Below are 18,491 nucleotides of genomic sequence, written 5' to 3' on the forward strand. Positions count from 1 at the left end.
ATCAGAGTAGATAGCTTAATGAATAAACCACAGGGCTAGAGTAAAGTGAGGAAAACCCAAATCAGCAATAATCAATTGTAAAAATAGGTGTACTCGGATACTGTCCTTACATACCTCTCCCATCTTCCTGGTCTGTTTCTTCTTTTTTTCACGTCGTCTTCACAGGAAAGAATGAGTATGATCTTCTGGTCATTGGCGGAGGGTCTGGAGGCCTTGCTTGTGCAAAGGAAGGTTTGTATGCATAAATAACTAATAGAAGTTTTGGGTTAACTTCAGTGGGGTATAAGGAAACTAAGGGAAGTGTTACTGATAATCTTGAAGCATTTTAAGAAGCATCGTATGCTCCAGCACATTAATCATTAACTTTGTTCCATACGGTTAATCTGAAATTTGATTCACACCCTCAGGTGATGGGATCTTGTTTGGTTTTCCTCTTAACCTTTTAAAAAATATTTCTACTTTTGTTACAGGAAAAACTAATAAGCTTTCATTTCGCTGTTGTAAAAGTATTCAGAGTACCTCCATAGATACTGTATTTTTTTAAATACCATTCAGACTGACTGTTTCCAAGAACTAACTGCTGTAGAGAGCCTTGCCCCTTTGTATCTCAGGGTAACATGTTTGACAACCCACAGTGTTCTTAAACATCTCATTTGAGGTCAAATTGCATTTTTAGGGTCAGTGGAAGCTGGAGGCCCCAGTCTGGGTTATTAAGCATCTTCCAGAGAATTTGCTGATGACATAGGCAGGTTGGGTCCCTGGTCTGGTATCTTGAGTTAGACAGGAAAAAACACCAGCTGTCATCTCCTGTATTTTATCTGTATCTGTGCTACTAAAAATGTTTGTGTATTTCTCCTTCCTCTAAATACCTTACTTTGCTTCTTTGTTTAAAGCTGCTCAGTTTGGAAGAAAAGTGGCTGTTCTGGATTATGTTGAACCTTCCCTACAAGGTATGGCAGAGAAATACCAGGGGAATAATTGGAAATGCATATGATTCAGTTGCTCAGGTGAGCAGGTTGCTCAAGACAGCAGTGCCTAAAGCCACACTGCTTGCTGTGCTTGGAGCAAAAGTCCTTAAGCCCAGCTTGTGCCATGGCTCCTTCTCTCTAAGATGAACCAGCTGTGCCTGTTCCCCTGCACATTAAGCTTGTTAGCAGTGCTTGATGCCACCATTTATAGTAGACTTTAGACTTTAAAGTGAGAATATTCCCTCTGTCAAAATGTTATTTACAATTTCTAAAAATTACAAATTATGTCATGTTCAGGCTCCTCATGTACCATGCATAAAATAAGATCTGCAAACGTATTTAGTTACTGAATCTTCTGAGCTCTGAGAAAAATCTTAAGATAGTTTGAATTTTAGAAGAAAAATATACAGAGATGGTTTGTATCAAACAAATGAGCATGAAGAAAATTAGAAACTGATCTGTAGGAAACAGCAAACTGTGTCTTACGGAACTTTTTACCTCACATGTACCCAACTGCATTGTTACACTAAACTGATGTATTTACTTTTTCTTTTTTTTTTTTTTTTCCAAGGAACCACGTGGGGACTTGGTGGAACTTGTGTGAATGTTGGCTGCATTCCTAAAAAGCTTATGCATCAAGCAGCCCTTTTAGGGAGTGCCCTTAAAGATGCCCAACACTATGGCTGGAATATATCCCAACCTGTTCATCACACCTGGTAAAGACTGTTGCCCATCTCTACTCCTATGTGCTGCAAATGCATAGCAATAACATTTTCCCAGTTGTTATGTGACAGTTAGGGAAGTGAATTTTGCATGTGAAATTTTAGTCTGGTACTTGTTTAAAAAACAGAACTACTGGGTTCTTGGGACAGAAATTATGTTGATGTGGACTTGATAACTAGCTTTTACAACAAAAAATACTGTGGTTCATTCCTCATTTTCAGCAATTGCCCATATATTTGTGGTGCATAACCTGAATTTGTAATGTGATGACTTCATGTTCAGTTTCTTGTTTTATGACAGGTCTGTGATGGCACAGGGTGTTCAGAATTATGTGAAATCCTTGAACTGGGGACACAGAGTGCAACTACAAGAAAAGTAAATAAGACTTTAAAGTTCATCTTTCTTCCCACAGTCAAGGAGGTGCTCTTGCCCCTATAGAATTACTTTTGAAGTTTTGACCTAGAGCTAGTATTTTGAGTTTGTAAGTCCTTTCTGCTGGGGTCTGTAAGTGCCCTTGTCAATCTAAGTGGTTTCTTCCTCTCCCATTTTCTTTTTTGGTGAAATAGTGGTTGACACTGACCATACACAAAAGCTTTCTAGCATTGTAGGTGATGCTCTCTTTAGTCTGGAGAGGTGTTGTATTAATATGAAGCAGTCAAGGTTTCTTAAGATACCTTTGATCTCGTCCCCCAAAATTTCTGTGCCTTACAAACCCACAGCTAACACTATGCTAGACCAGATTTTTTTGTTGTTTTCAGTGCAGGAATGATTTCAAGTTTTTCAGCATGCACATCCTTTTATAGAGAAATTATATTAATAGAAAATTTAACAGAGTCTAGTCTTGTTACTCCTGCAGAGTCAGTTTGGTGTGTTCTCAAATCACTATGATATCCAAAATGCTATAGATAATGCTAGTAATGCTATGGCTAATAGAAAATGTCTTTTTTGAAGAGGTCAATAACCTGATCTCAAAGTTTGTTACAGAGTTAGTTACTTTTCTGTATAGAGGAGTTAAGTGTGACACAAGAATTCAGCAACAAATTATGATAGAGCTGCAAACAGTTCTATGAAATGAGATTCCTTCCTTTTACAGCTCTATGCCTGTTTGCTACCCTTTTTTGCACTTAAATACTGAAAAAATAGCTGATTGTATTTCATACCTATTCTTGTTAAGTGTGCATCGCTGATGCTGTTTTCTTCTAAACAGGAAGGTGAAATATTTCAACATAAAAGGAAGTTTTTCTGATCCACATACAGTCCGTGGTTTAACAAAAGCAGGTAAAGAGGTGAGCTGCTGTGCTGATTTCTGCAGTGTTGTTCACTTAGAACATTTCAGGTCATTTGGGAGCTAGATTGTCCTTTTGCAAATTGCTTGAGGTATTCAGTATTGTTTTGGTGAGTGAGATTTGCATTTTCCACTTAGGTAAGTTGTTTATGAAGCTGACTGGTGCCTGCTGAGTCCCTGGCCTGCCCTGTTAGATGCTGTTGCTTTTTTCTGCAGATAGAAATGCTGAGACAAAAGATTTTTGTTTGATTTGGTCAGTCATGCTGATGCTCACAGAAATGTAAGTTCTGAGAATTAGGTTGCTCTGAGCTGTTTCCCTCCTTCAGGTGATTTGTATGGGTGATTAACTCTGTAATACCAAATTGTGTGTGGGAGGCAATCAGTGTGAATGCACAGCTGGGTCACAGAAGGAATGGTGGCCATTGCTGTGTATTTAACAAGGCCTGAACCTGCCTTTCTAACACCTTTTTGAGGGTAATTGTTTAATGTTACTGATTAATATCAGATTTTGGGAGTAGGTGCCTAGGATTTTCTAGAAACATTCTCCTTTTGAGGTAGCTTAACTCCATGTCTGAGACAGAATTTACTGCTGTGATCTCTGTGCATTTTATCCTGACAAGAAATTGATTTTAAAATGGTGTCATTTGTGCATTAACTATTGCTTCCAAGTAGTCATCAGACTCTTGCTCAGTGTAAGAACAATTGCACGGTTAATATTAAAACAAAACCTAGTAGAGAATAGGTAGGAGAAATTCTGCAGGTATTAGTTTATCTCCATCCTTTTTTCAATGCTTTGCTGATTATTATGTCACATAAATAGCAGATGGTAGTGCCATCTTTCTCACTGATCACTCATTTGTACATAGATGAAATCCAAAGACAGATAAAAGGATTGCAAATGTTCAATTTCGGTTTTTTGTTTGTTTGTTTGTAGACTGTTGTTACTGCAGATAATATTGTCATTGCTACTGGAGGAAGACCAAAATACCCTATGCATGTAAGTTACCCTTCCATTTGACAACTCCAATGCTTTGCTGGTTGAGATGCAGAACACAGTGATGGAGGATAAAGAATGTAAAAATAAAGCATGTGAGAGATTTTTGTACTTGAGTCATACAAAAAATTGTCTTTATCTAAAGGATGGCTTTTTAGAAAAACATTTCCATAGACAATAATTTGCTCTAATTCAATATGTTGGTGTTGCTTAGAGCTGTAAGATAATCCAAGTTGGAAGTTGGCAGCCCCAGATATATTCCCATTGGTCTGTACCTCAGCCAACACAGCCCAATTTCCTATTAGCTTTTATTGCTGACAGGATTTGCATTGTAGATTCACCTGTGTGATCATAGGTTGCAGGTGCACTGGAGTATGGAATCACAAGTGATGATCTGTTCTGGTTAAAGGAATCTCCTGGAAAAACGTAAGTTACCTTACCATGGCTGTAACAGATCCTGGCAATCCTACCTTTTCTATTTGACAAGGTGAAAAATGTTCAGCATTACCTTTTGTTTGGTAAACACCAATTTTTTGTCTGTTTTCCTTATGAAAATGTGCTTTGCGATGCATCAATATCATACTAACTAATATCATACTAAAATTCATTAGTAACTGATAGATCTTCTCCCTCCTCCTCTTATGAGATTCTCTTCTAAAATCAAATTAATCACGTTTTCACCGTGTTAGGTTGTTCTGTAGCGATTACACCCCAAGTCACAAGAGGGCAGCATGAACTCACCCGGGAGCTGCTCACTTCATCCATTAGTGGGGAAACTCCAACATAATTTTGTGTTCTCCTAAGTTATGGCAGTTCTTATAACAAAAGAAAATATGACGAGACATTTGGGTTACTTTTGCTTTGGAAGCTATTGTTTAACTGAAATATTAAAACACTGCTTTTAACGGAAATACTAAAAATGCCATAGTTGTTTTTTACAGCATATAGCACAGTAAGATTCCGAGTCAACACTGCACTACAGAGCAATTTCCTGATGAAGATAACTGTGACAGGAAATACAGATTTTCTAGCCTGAAAGTCAGATAATGCTATCTTTTTTGTCTTCTCTATTGAGCAATTCTAGAAAAAAATAAAAGAGACTTAGAACTAGAATACTGGTGTTTTTGCAAAAAAACAGTTGCCATTCATGACAGTGATTTTCTGCTATATAAATGCACTGTGTTAAGCTAAACTTCAAATAGATAAATGAGGCTTCTTAGTACAATTTTAGAAAGAAAACAAATGTCTTGTTTGTAATGTATCAGTCACCTCTTGAATTTTGAAGCATCATTTATACAAGGAGATTGATTTTAAGAAAAGCAGCACCTTCACCCCCCCAAAAACCTCAAAACAAAATATAAGATTTATCCTTGTAAAATATTTCTGTGAAAATGTGGCTCTTGTCCAGTTGCTGCTAATGCAAGTTGTAACAGTGTAATGTGGGAGTCTAGTGTTTATATGTTGCATTCCTGAGATTTAGTCAAAATAAGCCTGCAGGGGCTACAGTAGCATTTCTGTGCTTTATCAGGCTGTGTCTTAGTAAATGAAGGAAGGAGTTGTTAAAAGTTTGTTTCTGTCGGATTTGTTTCTATTATAAATATTCCCAAGGTTCAGTTTAACACCTTTTGTTTTTAGTCTGAGCTGTGTTGTAGTTATTCTTTCTTTTCTCCCTCTCCAAATGTACATATCTCAGCTACAAATTACATGCCTGGAGGTTATAGAACTGTCAGTCCTGCAATTTTTCATATTTTTTTTTTAAAAAGGTAAACCATTAACCAACTTAAAAGTCCCTTAGATACACAAACATGGGAAAGAAACTCACAACTGAGATGAAGGGTTTTGGCAGAGTGAATTAGAAGAGATGCCTTGAAATGTGTCAAGAATGAGTGAGAGATTGAGCAGGTGTGAACAAGGTTAGGTTCTGCTTCCCTGACTTTTCTTTTAGACACTGACAGTGCCCAGGAACCCCTTATTTTGTACAAGAAAGTGTGAATAATGTGGAGCTGATACTATGAATAAGTGCCAGCTGACATCTATTTTTCATCTAATGAAAAAGAAGTGCAAACGTATTACAGAAATTCTCATTCTTTTCCCTGTCAATCTCCAGTAGATATTTCTTTATGGGCAGTATGTGACTTTTTGCAGCACTTCCCAGGAGCTGTATGCTAATAAGGGAGTGATCATCCATTCACAGATGAATCAGATACCCTAATGCTGGAAAAATTATTTCCCATTATGTTAAATTGTTTGCCAAACATAAACCCCAGACTAGCAGATTTTAATCGCTTTTACTCAACCTATTCTCTGTACACCTTCAGAAGTTGTGTGTTTTTATTGTAGGGTAGAGAGATGTTATCTGGAGCCTTTTGTGAGAAAACATGTGTTGTACTGACTGTGCAGTCCCTGGGGCTTACGGGGCTGCAGCCTCCATGTCTGCACTCCTCAGAAGTTTGAAAGCATTGCTGTTAGAACTGGGAGATGCTGCAGATTGGTTTAGGGTAAGGCATAGGCCACAAGATCATTCAAAAACCTAACAAAATACTTTGTTGTCAGGGGAAATACTGTGTGGGATGCATCTCCAAGCTGTGAGATTTTAACAAGTCTGCATAAGACATAAACAGGAAAGGAGTGCAAGTGCAGCCTGTCCAGCAGCTGAGTGTTAATGGCTGCCTGGCTGGAGCTGCTTTTACCTGCAGAACAGGGACTGAGCATTCTGCCTTTTGTACCCAGCAAATGTTGGGAACTGAGAATGTGGTCAGGAGAGAGAGGAACTGCTGCAGTGTAGGGAGCAACTGAGGACAGAAATGAAAACTGCTATGCTGGAGAGCTGATACACCTCGTAAACTGCAAGTGCTGATGGACAATTTCAATTATATTCTTGTTTGAAAGAGTGTGAAATATTGGGAGAGATGGGAGCTGGAGTTTTATTTAAGAAGTAAAAGGTATATATTTGGTAAATACCAGTCTAAGTAAATCTATTAAACCTATTTTCTAGAATAGCTTACACAAATGTTTGAAGACAGGAAGGGCAAACATCTGGCATTTGGAAAAATATGACAATTAAAAAGCAGATGGTTATAAATCAAAATGAAATTTAGCAATGAATAAAATCTTGGATTGGGAACTGTAATCTACTTGATAGGAAGACATAATCTAATTGATAGACCATCCCCATGTGCTGAAAGATGAGCTGTCAGAGAGGAAGATTGGCCTGGCTGAATAGAGTTTTGGCTGGAACTCAGGGAAAAAAGGAATGTTTATGGCCCTGGGAGAAGAAGGAAGACTACAGGATGTCATGAAGTTGTACAGCAAGAAAATTAGAGGGGCCAAAGCCTGGTTAGAACTTAATCTGGCTACTGCTGTAAAAGGCAATAAAAATGTTTCTATAAATACAGTAGCAACAAAAGGTGGGCTCAGGAGAATTCCCATCCTTTATTGGATGTGGGGGAGGAGAAGCACAGTAATAAGGATAAGGCTGAGCTACTTAATGCCTTCTTTGCTTCATTGCTTAGGAGTGGTTGTTCTGTGGGTACCCCACCCCTGAGCTGAAAGATGGGGACAGGGAGCAGAATGAAGCCCCTTTAAATCATGAGGACTTGGTTAGAAACCTGCTACAGCACTTGGACATACACAAGTCCAAGGGGCTGGATGGAATCCACCCCAGGGTGCTGAGGGAGCTGATGGAAGAGCTGACTGAGCTACCCTCCATCATTTACCAGCAGTCCTGGCTAACTGAGGGGTCCCAGCTGACTGGAAGTTGACAAATGGGACTCCCACATCAGAAAATGTTTTTTTCTGGTTGTGCAAATATATGTACAAGCTCATTCCACTTTCTTCTTTTCTTCTTTTTCTGTAACAGGTTGATTGTTGGAGCCAGCTGTATCCTTTGAAAAGCCTCTGATAATGTATGATTGTAAGTAGCATAGCTGTCTTTCCTATGAAGGTTCAGTTTTCAGAATTCCTTTGCTCATGTCATGTAGTTAAGCTGGTAAGACAATAGTAATAGTTTTCCATGCAGTAACATCATGGAAATTAAGATCAATAGGAGGATAAATTCTCAGGATCTTGAATCCAGTATTAACTATAAGACTTCCCAGTTTTTATTCTATGTACAAAAGCAAGCTAAAGATGTTTGTGTGAGGAGAACTTGGTATCTCCAATTAAAAAGCCCACTTGTGTACTATTCGTATATTGTGTTTATTGAAATTGTTATTTACATTTGCTTAACTGGTGCATCACCAGATGTTTCCCTTGAGTGTGCTGGTTTTCTAACAGGCATTGGAATGGACACTACAGTCATGATGAGAAGTGTCCCACTTCGTGGGTTTGATCAGGCAAGTGCAAAATACCTTACATCTCCTTATCTAGCAGATAAATTAAAAGATAGATCTAATTACTTTATCTCCTAAAGAAAAAGTGTTGTTTGCATCTCCAGACATTTCCTAGGATGTGCACAGTTTTTGAGGTGGGAGTAATGTTGCTTAAGTGGCAGTGACAAACACCACTTGTGGTAGTGGCACTAGTGACAACTCCTGGTTGTATGTCACCCTCCCCCACTTTGGAGTGGCTTATATGCCTTAAAACCAGTGGCATGAGTTTGCAAAATATTGTATAAGAATAATCCTTGGGATTTACACTCCTCATTGAAGAAATCTACACCTGTAACAGCATGAGCAAGCAGGGAATAGTGTGTGTGTGGCACTTGGTCTAACACAGTAGGGCTTGCTCTGAGAACTTGATCCTCTGTAGGCAGAAAAAGCACAATGGCCATACCAAAGTTAATGAAGTATTAATGGAGATAATATAATATGTTCAGTCTGCAGCTACGTTGAATCTGATGGAAACTGATTAGTGAGCTCTCATGTTTCTGAAGAGACATAACCCTGCTGTTGCCTTCATATTAGTTAATATCAACTTGAAAATAAAGTTTTGTAAGCTGAGAGAGCTTGTGTGGAATTGTTCTATGTGAGTGGTTTTGTAATAATATCCTTAAAGTAATAAATATACTCTGGCAAGGTGCAACCTGAGTTCCTGCTGTCAAGAGTAGTGATGTCTTTGGATAAACCTGCTGATGCCACATTTTACTACTTATTATTTCAAACAAACTCCCAGGACAAAATTTTGTGTGTTTTTCTTTGAATTAGAATTTTCCATGAAACTTAGTGATTCATAGTCATTGAAGAGAAATGTCAGGTGTTATGGCAAAAGGAAATATATTTCTCCCATTGTTTTATGAAAGTATTTAATTTTCATCAAACTACTAGAAAATTTTAAGTATGGTAATGGCAAATTGATTGTTTTTAAAGCATTTGTTTTTTATACAACCATTTTATTAATATACTGCTTTGTTTTTTCAAAAATAGTTTGAGTATTCAGGTGTAGGTGCCTCTTGGAATGAAGTTGCAGGTCATAGTGGCTTCCTAAATTATAATATGTTAGCAGTGCATAGTAACTAAGTGATAAAGAATGTTTGAAATGCACAAGATATTTACTGGGGCTTCCTGAACCCAGCTGAAGGAGGGGTTTACATTAAAAAGGTCATATATCTAAGAAAAAACAAATTTGTTTCACTACTCAACAGCAAATGGCTTCTTTAGTAACTGAGCACATGGAATCCTATGGCACAAAATTTTTAAAGAGATGTTTCCCAATTAAAGTTGAAAAATTGAAGAGCAACAGATTGCAAGTCACTTGGAAAAATGCTGACCTGAACACGGAAGAAACCGATTCTTTCAACACCGTTATGTGGGCAGTAGGTAAATATGATTATCTTAACATTTCTTTGCAATGCTTTCCATTCTGAAAATGAAGTCACTTCATCATGGGGTCAATCCCCCCCTTAAAATGTTTAGTGACTTAAACAAACATTGATAGTTGTTTAATTCTTTTCTTGCATGCCTGACTTGTTCGTTTACAGTCCAAAAACACATTAAAGTTACAGTGAATGGAAGAAGTCTGTGATAACTATTTTTGCATGAGCTGCAATAAATGAGAGACCATCTAGTCTTCCTCCCTTTTACTACAGTGAGAACATAAACTCCAGCAAGCTCTGGTTTGCAGGTAGTCTTCTCTAAGTCCATACTCTTGCTTGATTCAGGAAGCTGTTGACTGTAAGTGCATATTTATCCTCTTTCAGAGGCTTCCATTTCTTCTAGGATTTTTTCTAAACTGTGCTGCTTAGGTTTGTTACTGCAGCTGTCATCCAATTCAGAGATGACAATTCAGAAGTAACTTTCTCTGAAAACCCAAGCTCATTGCAGGGAACCTTGAAACTGTATAGCTTTTTGAATCTGGTTAGGGATTTTCACTTATCTCAGGCCTCTTGGAACTGATATAACAACAACTAAGAGTGAATCGATTTAAAAGAATGCTGTGACAAATGTCTGTGAGCATAATCACCAGAAATGGGAATCAAATCTGGGATTTGCCTCTTTTGAGACAAATGCTACTTCCTGCAAGGACTAACACACTAAATTATATATGGTACAAGGCTCCAGCCCACAGGAATGAAAATACTCCTTCAGTGTTGCCTCCCTAAGCTGCTCATTTGTCGCTGTTACAAGTCTGTCCTCAGTTCCTGTATTGGTTCAGATGGGCTGTAAGCCCACCAGAGTAGGAGACCTCTTGTCTTTTGTGCTTATAAAGCTTTGTGAGTATCTGAAATTCTAGACCAATAATGCATGACTAAAGGTAGTAGTGGTATTTGGCAGGCAGATGATATCTGGGAAACAAAGTAAATAGACTTAAACATACTGCCCAAAAATCTGTTTTGATGCAGATGTGTAATTGGTTTTACTAGCAGCTTTAGCAATCCCCTTGACTACTTTATATTCTTTTTATCTGGCACTACTGTTTTAGAGTAGTGGGGATGCATTACTCTTTCATTTGTTTAAAACATAAATTAAAATTCTTGTGGTTGTAGAATAGATCCATTACAGGATCAGAAACACATCATTTACAGCATTTTGTATTTTGCCCAGTGGACTTAATCTATGGTCCAGTTGTTCTATTTGCCTGGTTAAGTCAGCTTTATATCTTCCTAATACCCCAAACAGAGAGCAGGTTGTGCCTTGTGACAAATGTTTTCTTTTCCTTACTGTAACTACTACTCTCTTAGAAGAGCCTTGGGCTCTACAAAATGTGGAAACAGCCTGTAATAATGGATTATTCTCATCAGAACCTATCAGACAGACTAGTGCTTGCCAAGAGCAAAAAAAGCTCATACTATCTGGACACATAACAATCCTGAAAACTGTAGAATAATATTCATGAGGTGAGATGAAAATGTTTCCAAAAAGTGGGTTTCTAAGTGCTGTATTTGATTTTTCTTAAGCTTTCTGGTAAAAATACCCAAACTTTTCTGTGGTTCTATGAAAAGTAGAAAAAGTTGGAGACACACATGTCAAATGTCAAGTCAATTTGTTTAGTTTTGTCTAAGATGGAAAAAAGAGCTATTAAGTTGAAATTATAAGAAAAAAATCTTGGTTTACTGTTAATTATAATTGAATAAGGTTGCATGATAGACTGTTGCAATTCAGTTGTAACATGAGTCTGCTCACTAGTTCAATACAGAAGAACTACATGTATTATCATTTTAGTCACAGATCAGAATTACAATCCATATTTAGAAACAGCAAAATGAATAGTTTGAGGGTTTTGTGTTGACTTTTTTTAGTTATCAAATTGGCACTCCACCCTTAAGGACTAAACACATTAACAGTTCAAGCTGGTTAATTGGTGTGCAGTCCATATGATTCATTGTTTTGCTCTGTATCAACACACCCACACCAGGTGTCTCAGATAATAGGCTGGGAAACTTGGTGGTGTTGAGGATTTCCTGTCTGCAGATGTGCCAGTTACAACACTGATTGAAGCAAGTCAGCTTGTAGAGCTGGTTAAAAAGCAGCTGCTATTGTTAACTAATTGTAGCCTAAATAATAGTACATATTTCCATAATTTTTGCCAGTGCCTCATGGAATTTTAGTAGGATTTTATGAATAATGTTAAAAATAATTACTGACAGTGGGACAAAGTTTAATAAGCTACAATACTATCTCTTAATGTCAACTCTTTAAAAAGAAAATTAGATTGTGTTTCTATGACGAGTTTTGTTTTGCTTTTGGAATGTGTGATTTTCTGCTTATATGGATAAGCCAATAAAAGCAGACACAATGCTCTGTTTTTCTAGCAGCTTTTTTGAACTAGTCAAAATATTTGAGGGGGGGGAAGAAATCTCATTTTGATACATTTTAATGTAATTTAAAAGTTTCAATCCAAACTTTTGTAAATAGTTGTCATGGACCTGTAATACCTTGCTGAGGGGCTACATACTGTTAGATTCTAGCTCAGTGTAAGAGCTTGTTCTTGACCTTTATTTGATTTTTCCAGTTCAGCTCTATATGTTCTTCTGTCTTACTAGTGCTGTCTTTGGCTTCTAGAGAATTCTCCTGAATTACAAGATTTTGAGGTTTTGAGGTTTTGTTTCATGTAGAACCAATTAAACTTTTACTACTGTATAGTATTCTCCCTGCTCTTAAGAGACATACAAAAATGTTTGTTAAATGCCTGATTTACCTGAGTTCCACAGCAATGGTAAATGCATGCAAGTTCAGAGTAAACATGGGATCTTCATGCAAAGGAAAGAGTAGAGACTGACACCTTTGTGAGCAGATGCAACTGCTGAGCTGCAGGGCAAAGTTGCAGGAGATGAGACTTTGTAGGGAAGGTTCATTTCAGCTCTTGAAGGGCTGAAACCTGTGGCTGGAGTGCAGCAGTTGCAAACAGCTGATATACAAAAGGAATTGTAAGTAGTGTTTCCATGTGAGTTTGCAATAGATAGCAAAATATCACTGCTGTAACTGAAATTTGTTTATTCATAAAATTCTTAGAAAAGATAACTGAGTCACTCCATCTCCAGTGGGATCCTACTGTGCAGAGGAGCAACACTGAATGGATGATTAAACTAAGCAAGTATTTGCAAAATAGCCTGGAATTAGTTTGTCAGAGAATGTGAGGTAGTGTGCTAGTAAACTGTGACAGAAAGGGCAATGGCCAGCAGCAGATTTTAAGTTCAGCTTCATAAAAAGAATTTTCTCACTCATGAGGGCAGTGGAATAACCATTCTCAAGTTCCAGTGCATTTGTAAACTTAGAGGATTGCGACCGTGTCTTTGAAATAATACATCTGCAAAAAGAGTTACAGCTCTAAGTCAGTGTAAAGCTGAACAGGTATGAGGTGTTGCACATCATGTGCTATCAAGCACATTGTCCTTTGTGTCACATTGGACATTAGGCAGATTTATTTTGTTTATTTTGTGCAATAAAATAGAGTCCTCACTGTTCGGTATCAACAAAGGGTTAAGTACATAACATTTTTTGTAATAGTTTTCTTCGAGGCTTACAACCAAACCGGTTTGGATTAACAAGGGAAACAGAAATTTTATTAGGAGATTTTCTGTGAAAAGTCCCATAAGGTAAAATATTGCTGTGATCTCCTGTGGGCACATCTCTGCCAGCCCCTGTAGAAAAGGGAATGGGCTTTGGATTTTTCTTGGCAAACACAATCTTCCCATCGAGTTTCTAATCTTTGAATTATTCAGTGAAAAATAAAGCACCTTGGTTGATCTCAGACAACTCTTAATGCTAATGTGCTGTGGTTTGCTGAGGCTTTGGGTCTTTGTTCTGAGCTTCCCATGTCTGTCTCTCTTACTAACTTAAATTCATTACTCTCTTGGTAAGATATGGTTTCTGCAACCTTAGTGAAAATTGTCATTCTCATTATATCAGCCAGTGCTTTTAGGTTTTTTTCCAATGTCTAGTTTTAAGGCCATTCAGTCAGACTTTATTCAGCAGGACTACTTTTAATTTACTTTTCCCTTTGTTTAATCAACCCATAAACTTTTGAGTGTAACTTTTATTTTAGGCTACTTATTTTACCTGTAACTAATAATTTATTTACCTGTAATTAGCCTGTAACTACAAAAATAACTTGTTCATTGCTAGGCTATGCCTCTAGATCTGCATGTGAAGAAGGTTAAGAAGGTTAGATTCAGAACTATTTCAGCAATAAGGTGCTATTTGAGTTGATAGGTGGTAATGCTGACCTTTACCTGAATGATGGTATAAATAGATTTTTAAATGGCAGAAAATTTCTCCAAAATAATTTCTTGAAAACAGTATAATTACTGTGACAGTTCATGCAGAATGCAGATTCTGCTCAGTCATAAATGCTGAGGAGATTGAAGCCAATGACCCACCTCACTTGGGAGTAGTGGTTGACTGCTGGTTTTTGAGACTGCAGAGCCATCCTTTGAATCCAAACCTTTGGTTAAAGCAAGCTTTGTGTGGGACAATTAATGTACGAGTGAACTGTAACTTTCTTCTCAGAAAATGTTTCCAGTGCTTTTCACTTTTTACAGGACATTGAGAACAAGAAAAGTAGAATTTTAGAAGTCTGTCCCATGCTGTAAGTTTTAAATTTGATTACATGTGACTTGGAGTTGCTTTTCTTGTTAACTCCAGGTGTGCACTGGATGACCACGGCCAGGTTTTTGCTCATTGCACCACGAGCTTTCTGCTGTGAGGACTCCTCTGTGTAAAAAGTGAGAGTCAGTGCTGCAGGAGAGTACAGTGAGCAGCCTTGGCAGAGAACCAGCTACTGCCCTAGCACTGACCAAGGGCCAGATATTTTTCAAATTGTGGCAGGCATGCTAGAGATTTATCAGTAATGGATGTAATGTTCAAAAGCATCCTTGTAGAAATGGTGCACTCTGCTATCAGTGTGATAAAGGTTCTGAACTTCTTTTAACCTTACTTAATCTTACTGTAGTCAGTATTTTCCTGTAATCTGAACTGTAATTACAGTGAAGTGGCTTTTATTAGTCATTATCAGCTGATTCTGTTTTAGTGAACATCTTGTGGGTTTTAGGACATTTGAAGGATGAAAAGGTAACAGTCTTGAAACTAATTTGGGGAATGTGTCAGGCATTCAGAAAGAAGAGAGTATTGAGACTGGGAACATGTACAAGATTTTGATCAAGGTGAGACTGAGGTCAGATTGGATAAAGTTATAAGATGATGTGTCAAAATGCCAATGTATAGGGAAGAAGTGGAGAAGACTATTGGGCTTGAGCTTTATTCCAGAAAAACTCTTCTGTCACCCAGCAGTATCCTCACAGTGGGCATCTGTAATAAAATGCATGATTGGCACCAGTTTGGATTTTTAAAATGTTGGGAGGCAAACAGGCATTCCAACTTCCATGGTTAAGAAACTCTGGAAGACCCATAATAAAATTCTGCTGTCAGCTGCACCTTTATCACCCTGGGAAATCTTACTGAATGCAAGAATATGCTATCACTCATTTACCACTGCTGCTTACCTGACTGTGGCTATTCCTCTGCCTTCTGAGTTTAGCTGCTTCAGTCTCCACTGTTGAAGGTGCTGCACCTGAAGGTCACAGTCTGATACTTGTTCCATGTTCAGGTGTGATTAGCAGAGCCCTCTGGCACGTGATGAGACACAAATGCCACCCCAGAACACAGCCAGCCTGGCAGTGTCTGTGATGTGAGCTTCAGCCACTCCCCTGTCACTCCCCGCAGTGGAGCCCCCTGGCTGGAGCCCCCTTAGGAAGCCATGTTGTTAGATTTTACAAAAACAGATCAAAAAGCTGTTTTTTCTTATGAAGTTAAAAGCAAATGGGGGCCGGCACTGAAAGCAGGGCTCTGTGTGGTTTTCACAGCTGTGTGTAAGTGCATGGGTCTATGAAAGATGAGATTATGGTGTGCTGTTAGAAGTGCAGGAGGCAGGTAACCTTTTTAAGGGTCAGATTTGAGTTGCACCTTTCTTCTAGATGTCTGGCATAATATTTTGCTGTTTTGAATGAAAGCTAAATCTAATCTTGTGTCCTATACAGTTGTACATTCCTGTTCTTTGGCAGTTTCAGGACATCTTCAAACTAAAAGCACATGTGCTGATTTTAGGCAAAGGGTGGGTTTGTGTGCCTGATAGGATTTGGGATCACAGAAAAAAGCTGTGAAGTCATTCTTGCTTTCTGAAAAAATCAGGAGTTAGGGTATAAAATGAAAGTCCTACTGAGAAATTATGAGAACTGATTTTGTAATAGTAAATGAATGTTGGGAAATATCAGAATTCCCTGAATTTGGCACTACAGCCTACCAAGACACATTGTATAATCATGAGCCTAAGCTACTGAATTTGAGATGAAGCAAGATCAGTAAGTATCATTCTTGTTTATGGAGGTGAACCTGCATGGGGCTTAAGGCCAATAAAGCTTCAGTTCAGTGTTTAAAAATTTTGTTTTGCCTTCAAAAATAATAGTTAGGCAGTAAGCTTGAGAGAGAGTTTCATTATGTGAAGCAGCACATTTTTTGTAACTCTTAGCTATTAATACCAAGCTGTACATTTGTTAAAATAGACTGCAATGGAAAGGTTAAGTGTTATCCTGCAGGTTTGATAAACTCAGCTGTTGTTGTCACAGGTCTTTAAATGACTCTATTGACTGTTTTTCTTTTTTTCCTCTTTCATTGCCTGCCGTTGCGTGCTAAGTTTTCTCTTGGCTCTGCCTGGCAGGAAAAAGAGGAAACTAGAAAACCCCATTAGTTGTCCATTTGCAGAATACCCAGGCTTTACTCTCAATACACAAAAAAATACAACGGTAGGAAGTTGTTTCACATCCGAGCCAAGATAAGGTCCTGGAGGTTTATTATTTTTGTTGCCTGATAGCATCAGGACTGGGGAGCAGGGGGCAGAGAAGGAACAGCAGATCAACATCCCATGGGGACAACAGAAGGGAAGACAGACAGATAGCCAAGTGCCGACAGCTTCAGTCAGTGCTCCCAGAGGAAGTGTTGGTTTCACCAGATGAAATTAATACACAGAAGTCTTTACAGAGGCATTCAGATGTGACATTGTTTGAGGGGCCTGCCTATATGGCAGATGTATAAAGCACTGAATCATATGTTTACATATAATTAGGTCTGTATTGATAAGCCAGGTTTTCCTTTTTTTTAATAATTTCCTACATTAACATCAAAGAGGTTGTTTCTATAATGAAAACATATTTCCCTTTTTGTTTTGCTTTGCTATAGCTCTGTATTAACATCAAATGCAAATCACGACTCACGCAAAGGAGACCTGTATGTGTAGAAATGAATATATCCATATTCATTTAAAGCCTCTAAAACACAATGTTAAAAAATTTCCTTAATTTGGATATATTCAGGTAATTTTTTTCTATGTGATCCTGTGTAGCCTTAAAAATTTTATGACTACCACATAATTTCACTGTGCTTATTAACTTTCAAACAAGTTGGATAGGATTTAAGATTCCAATTTCTGGGTCAGGAATTGCTTCCTTAGATACTCTATAGAAAGCTCAGTGGAATGCTCTTAAGACTTTGGTGATCTAAGGGGCAGCTATGGAAAAAACACTACAAAAATGTATTTTTTAAATATGAGATAATTTGATATCATTGGAATTGGAAGCTGTAATAAAATATGGGCTTAGTTGTATTTGCCTCATTTGTTTTTAAATACATTTTTAAAATGTATTTAAAATGTTTCAAAACTCTACAGAAATAGCTCAGATACAGTCTGAGATTAATAAATCAGCATTTAGGACTTGAGAGCAAAGTTGATAAAATTTTTCATCTAAGTTGAGAGAACTAAAAGTGTTTTAAGATAAGTGTATTCAGATTACAAGAAACAAGGACTTGAGGAATGTTTAACTTTGAACAGTATTAATAATTTTTATTCAAAAAGTATACACAATATGCTGTCGGCATTGAGTGCCATTCAGTTAATCTTTATTGGAGATTTTCAGTGTAGAAGTTGCTTAGTTTTTATATGTATATTTGTGCTACATTAGGAAACTAAATTTGGAATGTTCAATAAATATGAAATCATGTGGGTTTTTTTCACTTTTTCCAGTGGGTGTTGTCCTCCAGATTTAAAAAGGCTAACCCTCTGATGTTTGAGCAAAGGCAATAGTGATGGAGCTCCTTTCCCACTGAATGTCATATCCATACTTTCCACCCCTGCAGCTTTCTCAGTATAAGTTTTCTCATATTACTGCCTGGACTATCAAATGGAACAAAGTTCTTGGAGATCCACGGTGGAGGATGCCAGCTTTTTAGATTAGCACTGCTGAAGTTTTCCAATGGCTTTTACTTTAAAATCTTTTTTTTTTTTTTTTCCCCTTAAGGCCGAGCCCCTGACACCAAAACTCTCAATTTGGAGACAATTGGAGTGAAAACTAATTCTGAAACTGGAAAGATTATTGTTGATGCCAGTGAAGCTACTTCTGTTCCTCACATTTATGCAATTGGAGACATTACAGAGGTACTGAGTCTACATAAACTATTTTACAATAACAGGAAGCCAACTTTGTTCCTGACTAATAACTAGTCCCCAGATGTAGTCATGCTCTAGTGTATATGTTAGTGTTTTGCACTTTTTCACTTGGCAGGGCTGGAGTGTTTATGCCAGCCACCTGGGTCAGTAA

At 37.7% G+C, this 18,491-nt stretch overlaps 1 protein-coding gene across 1 annotated transcript in view; it reads left to right on the plus strand.

Annotated features, from left to right (window-relative positions):
* Positions 1-18,491, plus strand: part of TXNRD2 (thioredoxin reductase 2) — a 32,266-nt gene that overhangs the window by 955 nt on the left and 12,820 nt on the right. The window contains exons 2-12 of the mRNA XM_014894530.2: positions 166-231; positions 894-950; positions 1,540-1,684; positions 1,992-2,066; positions 2,899-2,977; positions 3,911-3,973; positions 4,326-4,396; positions 7,830-7,849; positions 8,213-8,304; positions 9,552-9,726; positions 18,192-18,328. Coding sequence (XP_014750016.2) covers positions 166-231; positions 894-950; positions 1,540-1,684; positions 1,992-2,066; positions 2,899-2,977; positions 3,911-3,973; positions 4,326-4,396; positions 7,830-7,849; positions 8,213-8,304; positions 9,552-9,726; positions 18,192-18,328 — 980 coding nt within the window. The remainder of the gene's footprint in view (positions 1-165; positions 232-893; positions 951-1,539; positions 1,685-1,991; positions 2,067-2,898; positions 2,978-3,910; positions 3,974-4,325; positions 4,397-7,829; positions 7,850-8,212; positions 8,305-9,551; positions 9,727-18,191; positions 18,329-18,491) is intronic.

Source organism: Sturnus vulgaris, chromosome 19 (assembly GCF_052056855.1).
Source record: "Sturnus vulgaris isolate bStuVul1 chromosome 19, bStuVul1.hap1, whole genome shotgun sequence".
NCBI classification, from domain to species: domain Eukaryota; kingdom Metazoa; phylum Chordata; class Aves; order Passeriformes; family Sturnidae; genus Sturnus; species Sturnus vulgaris.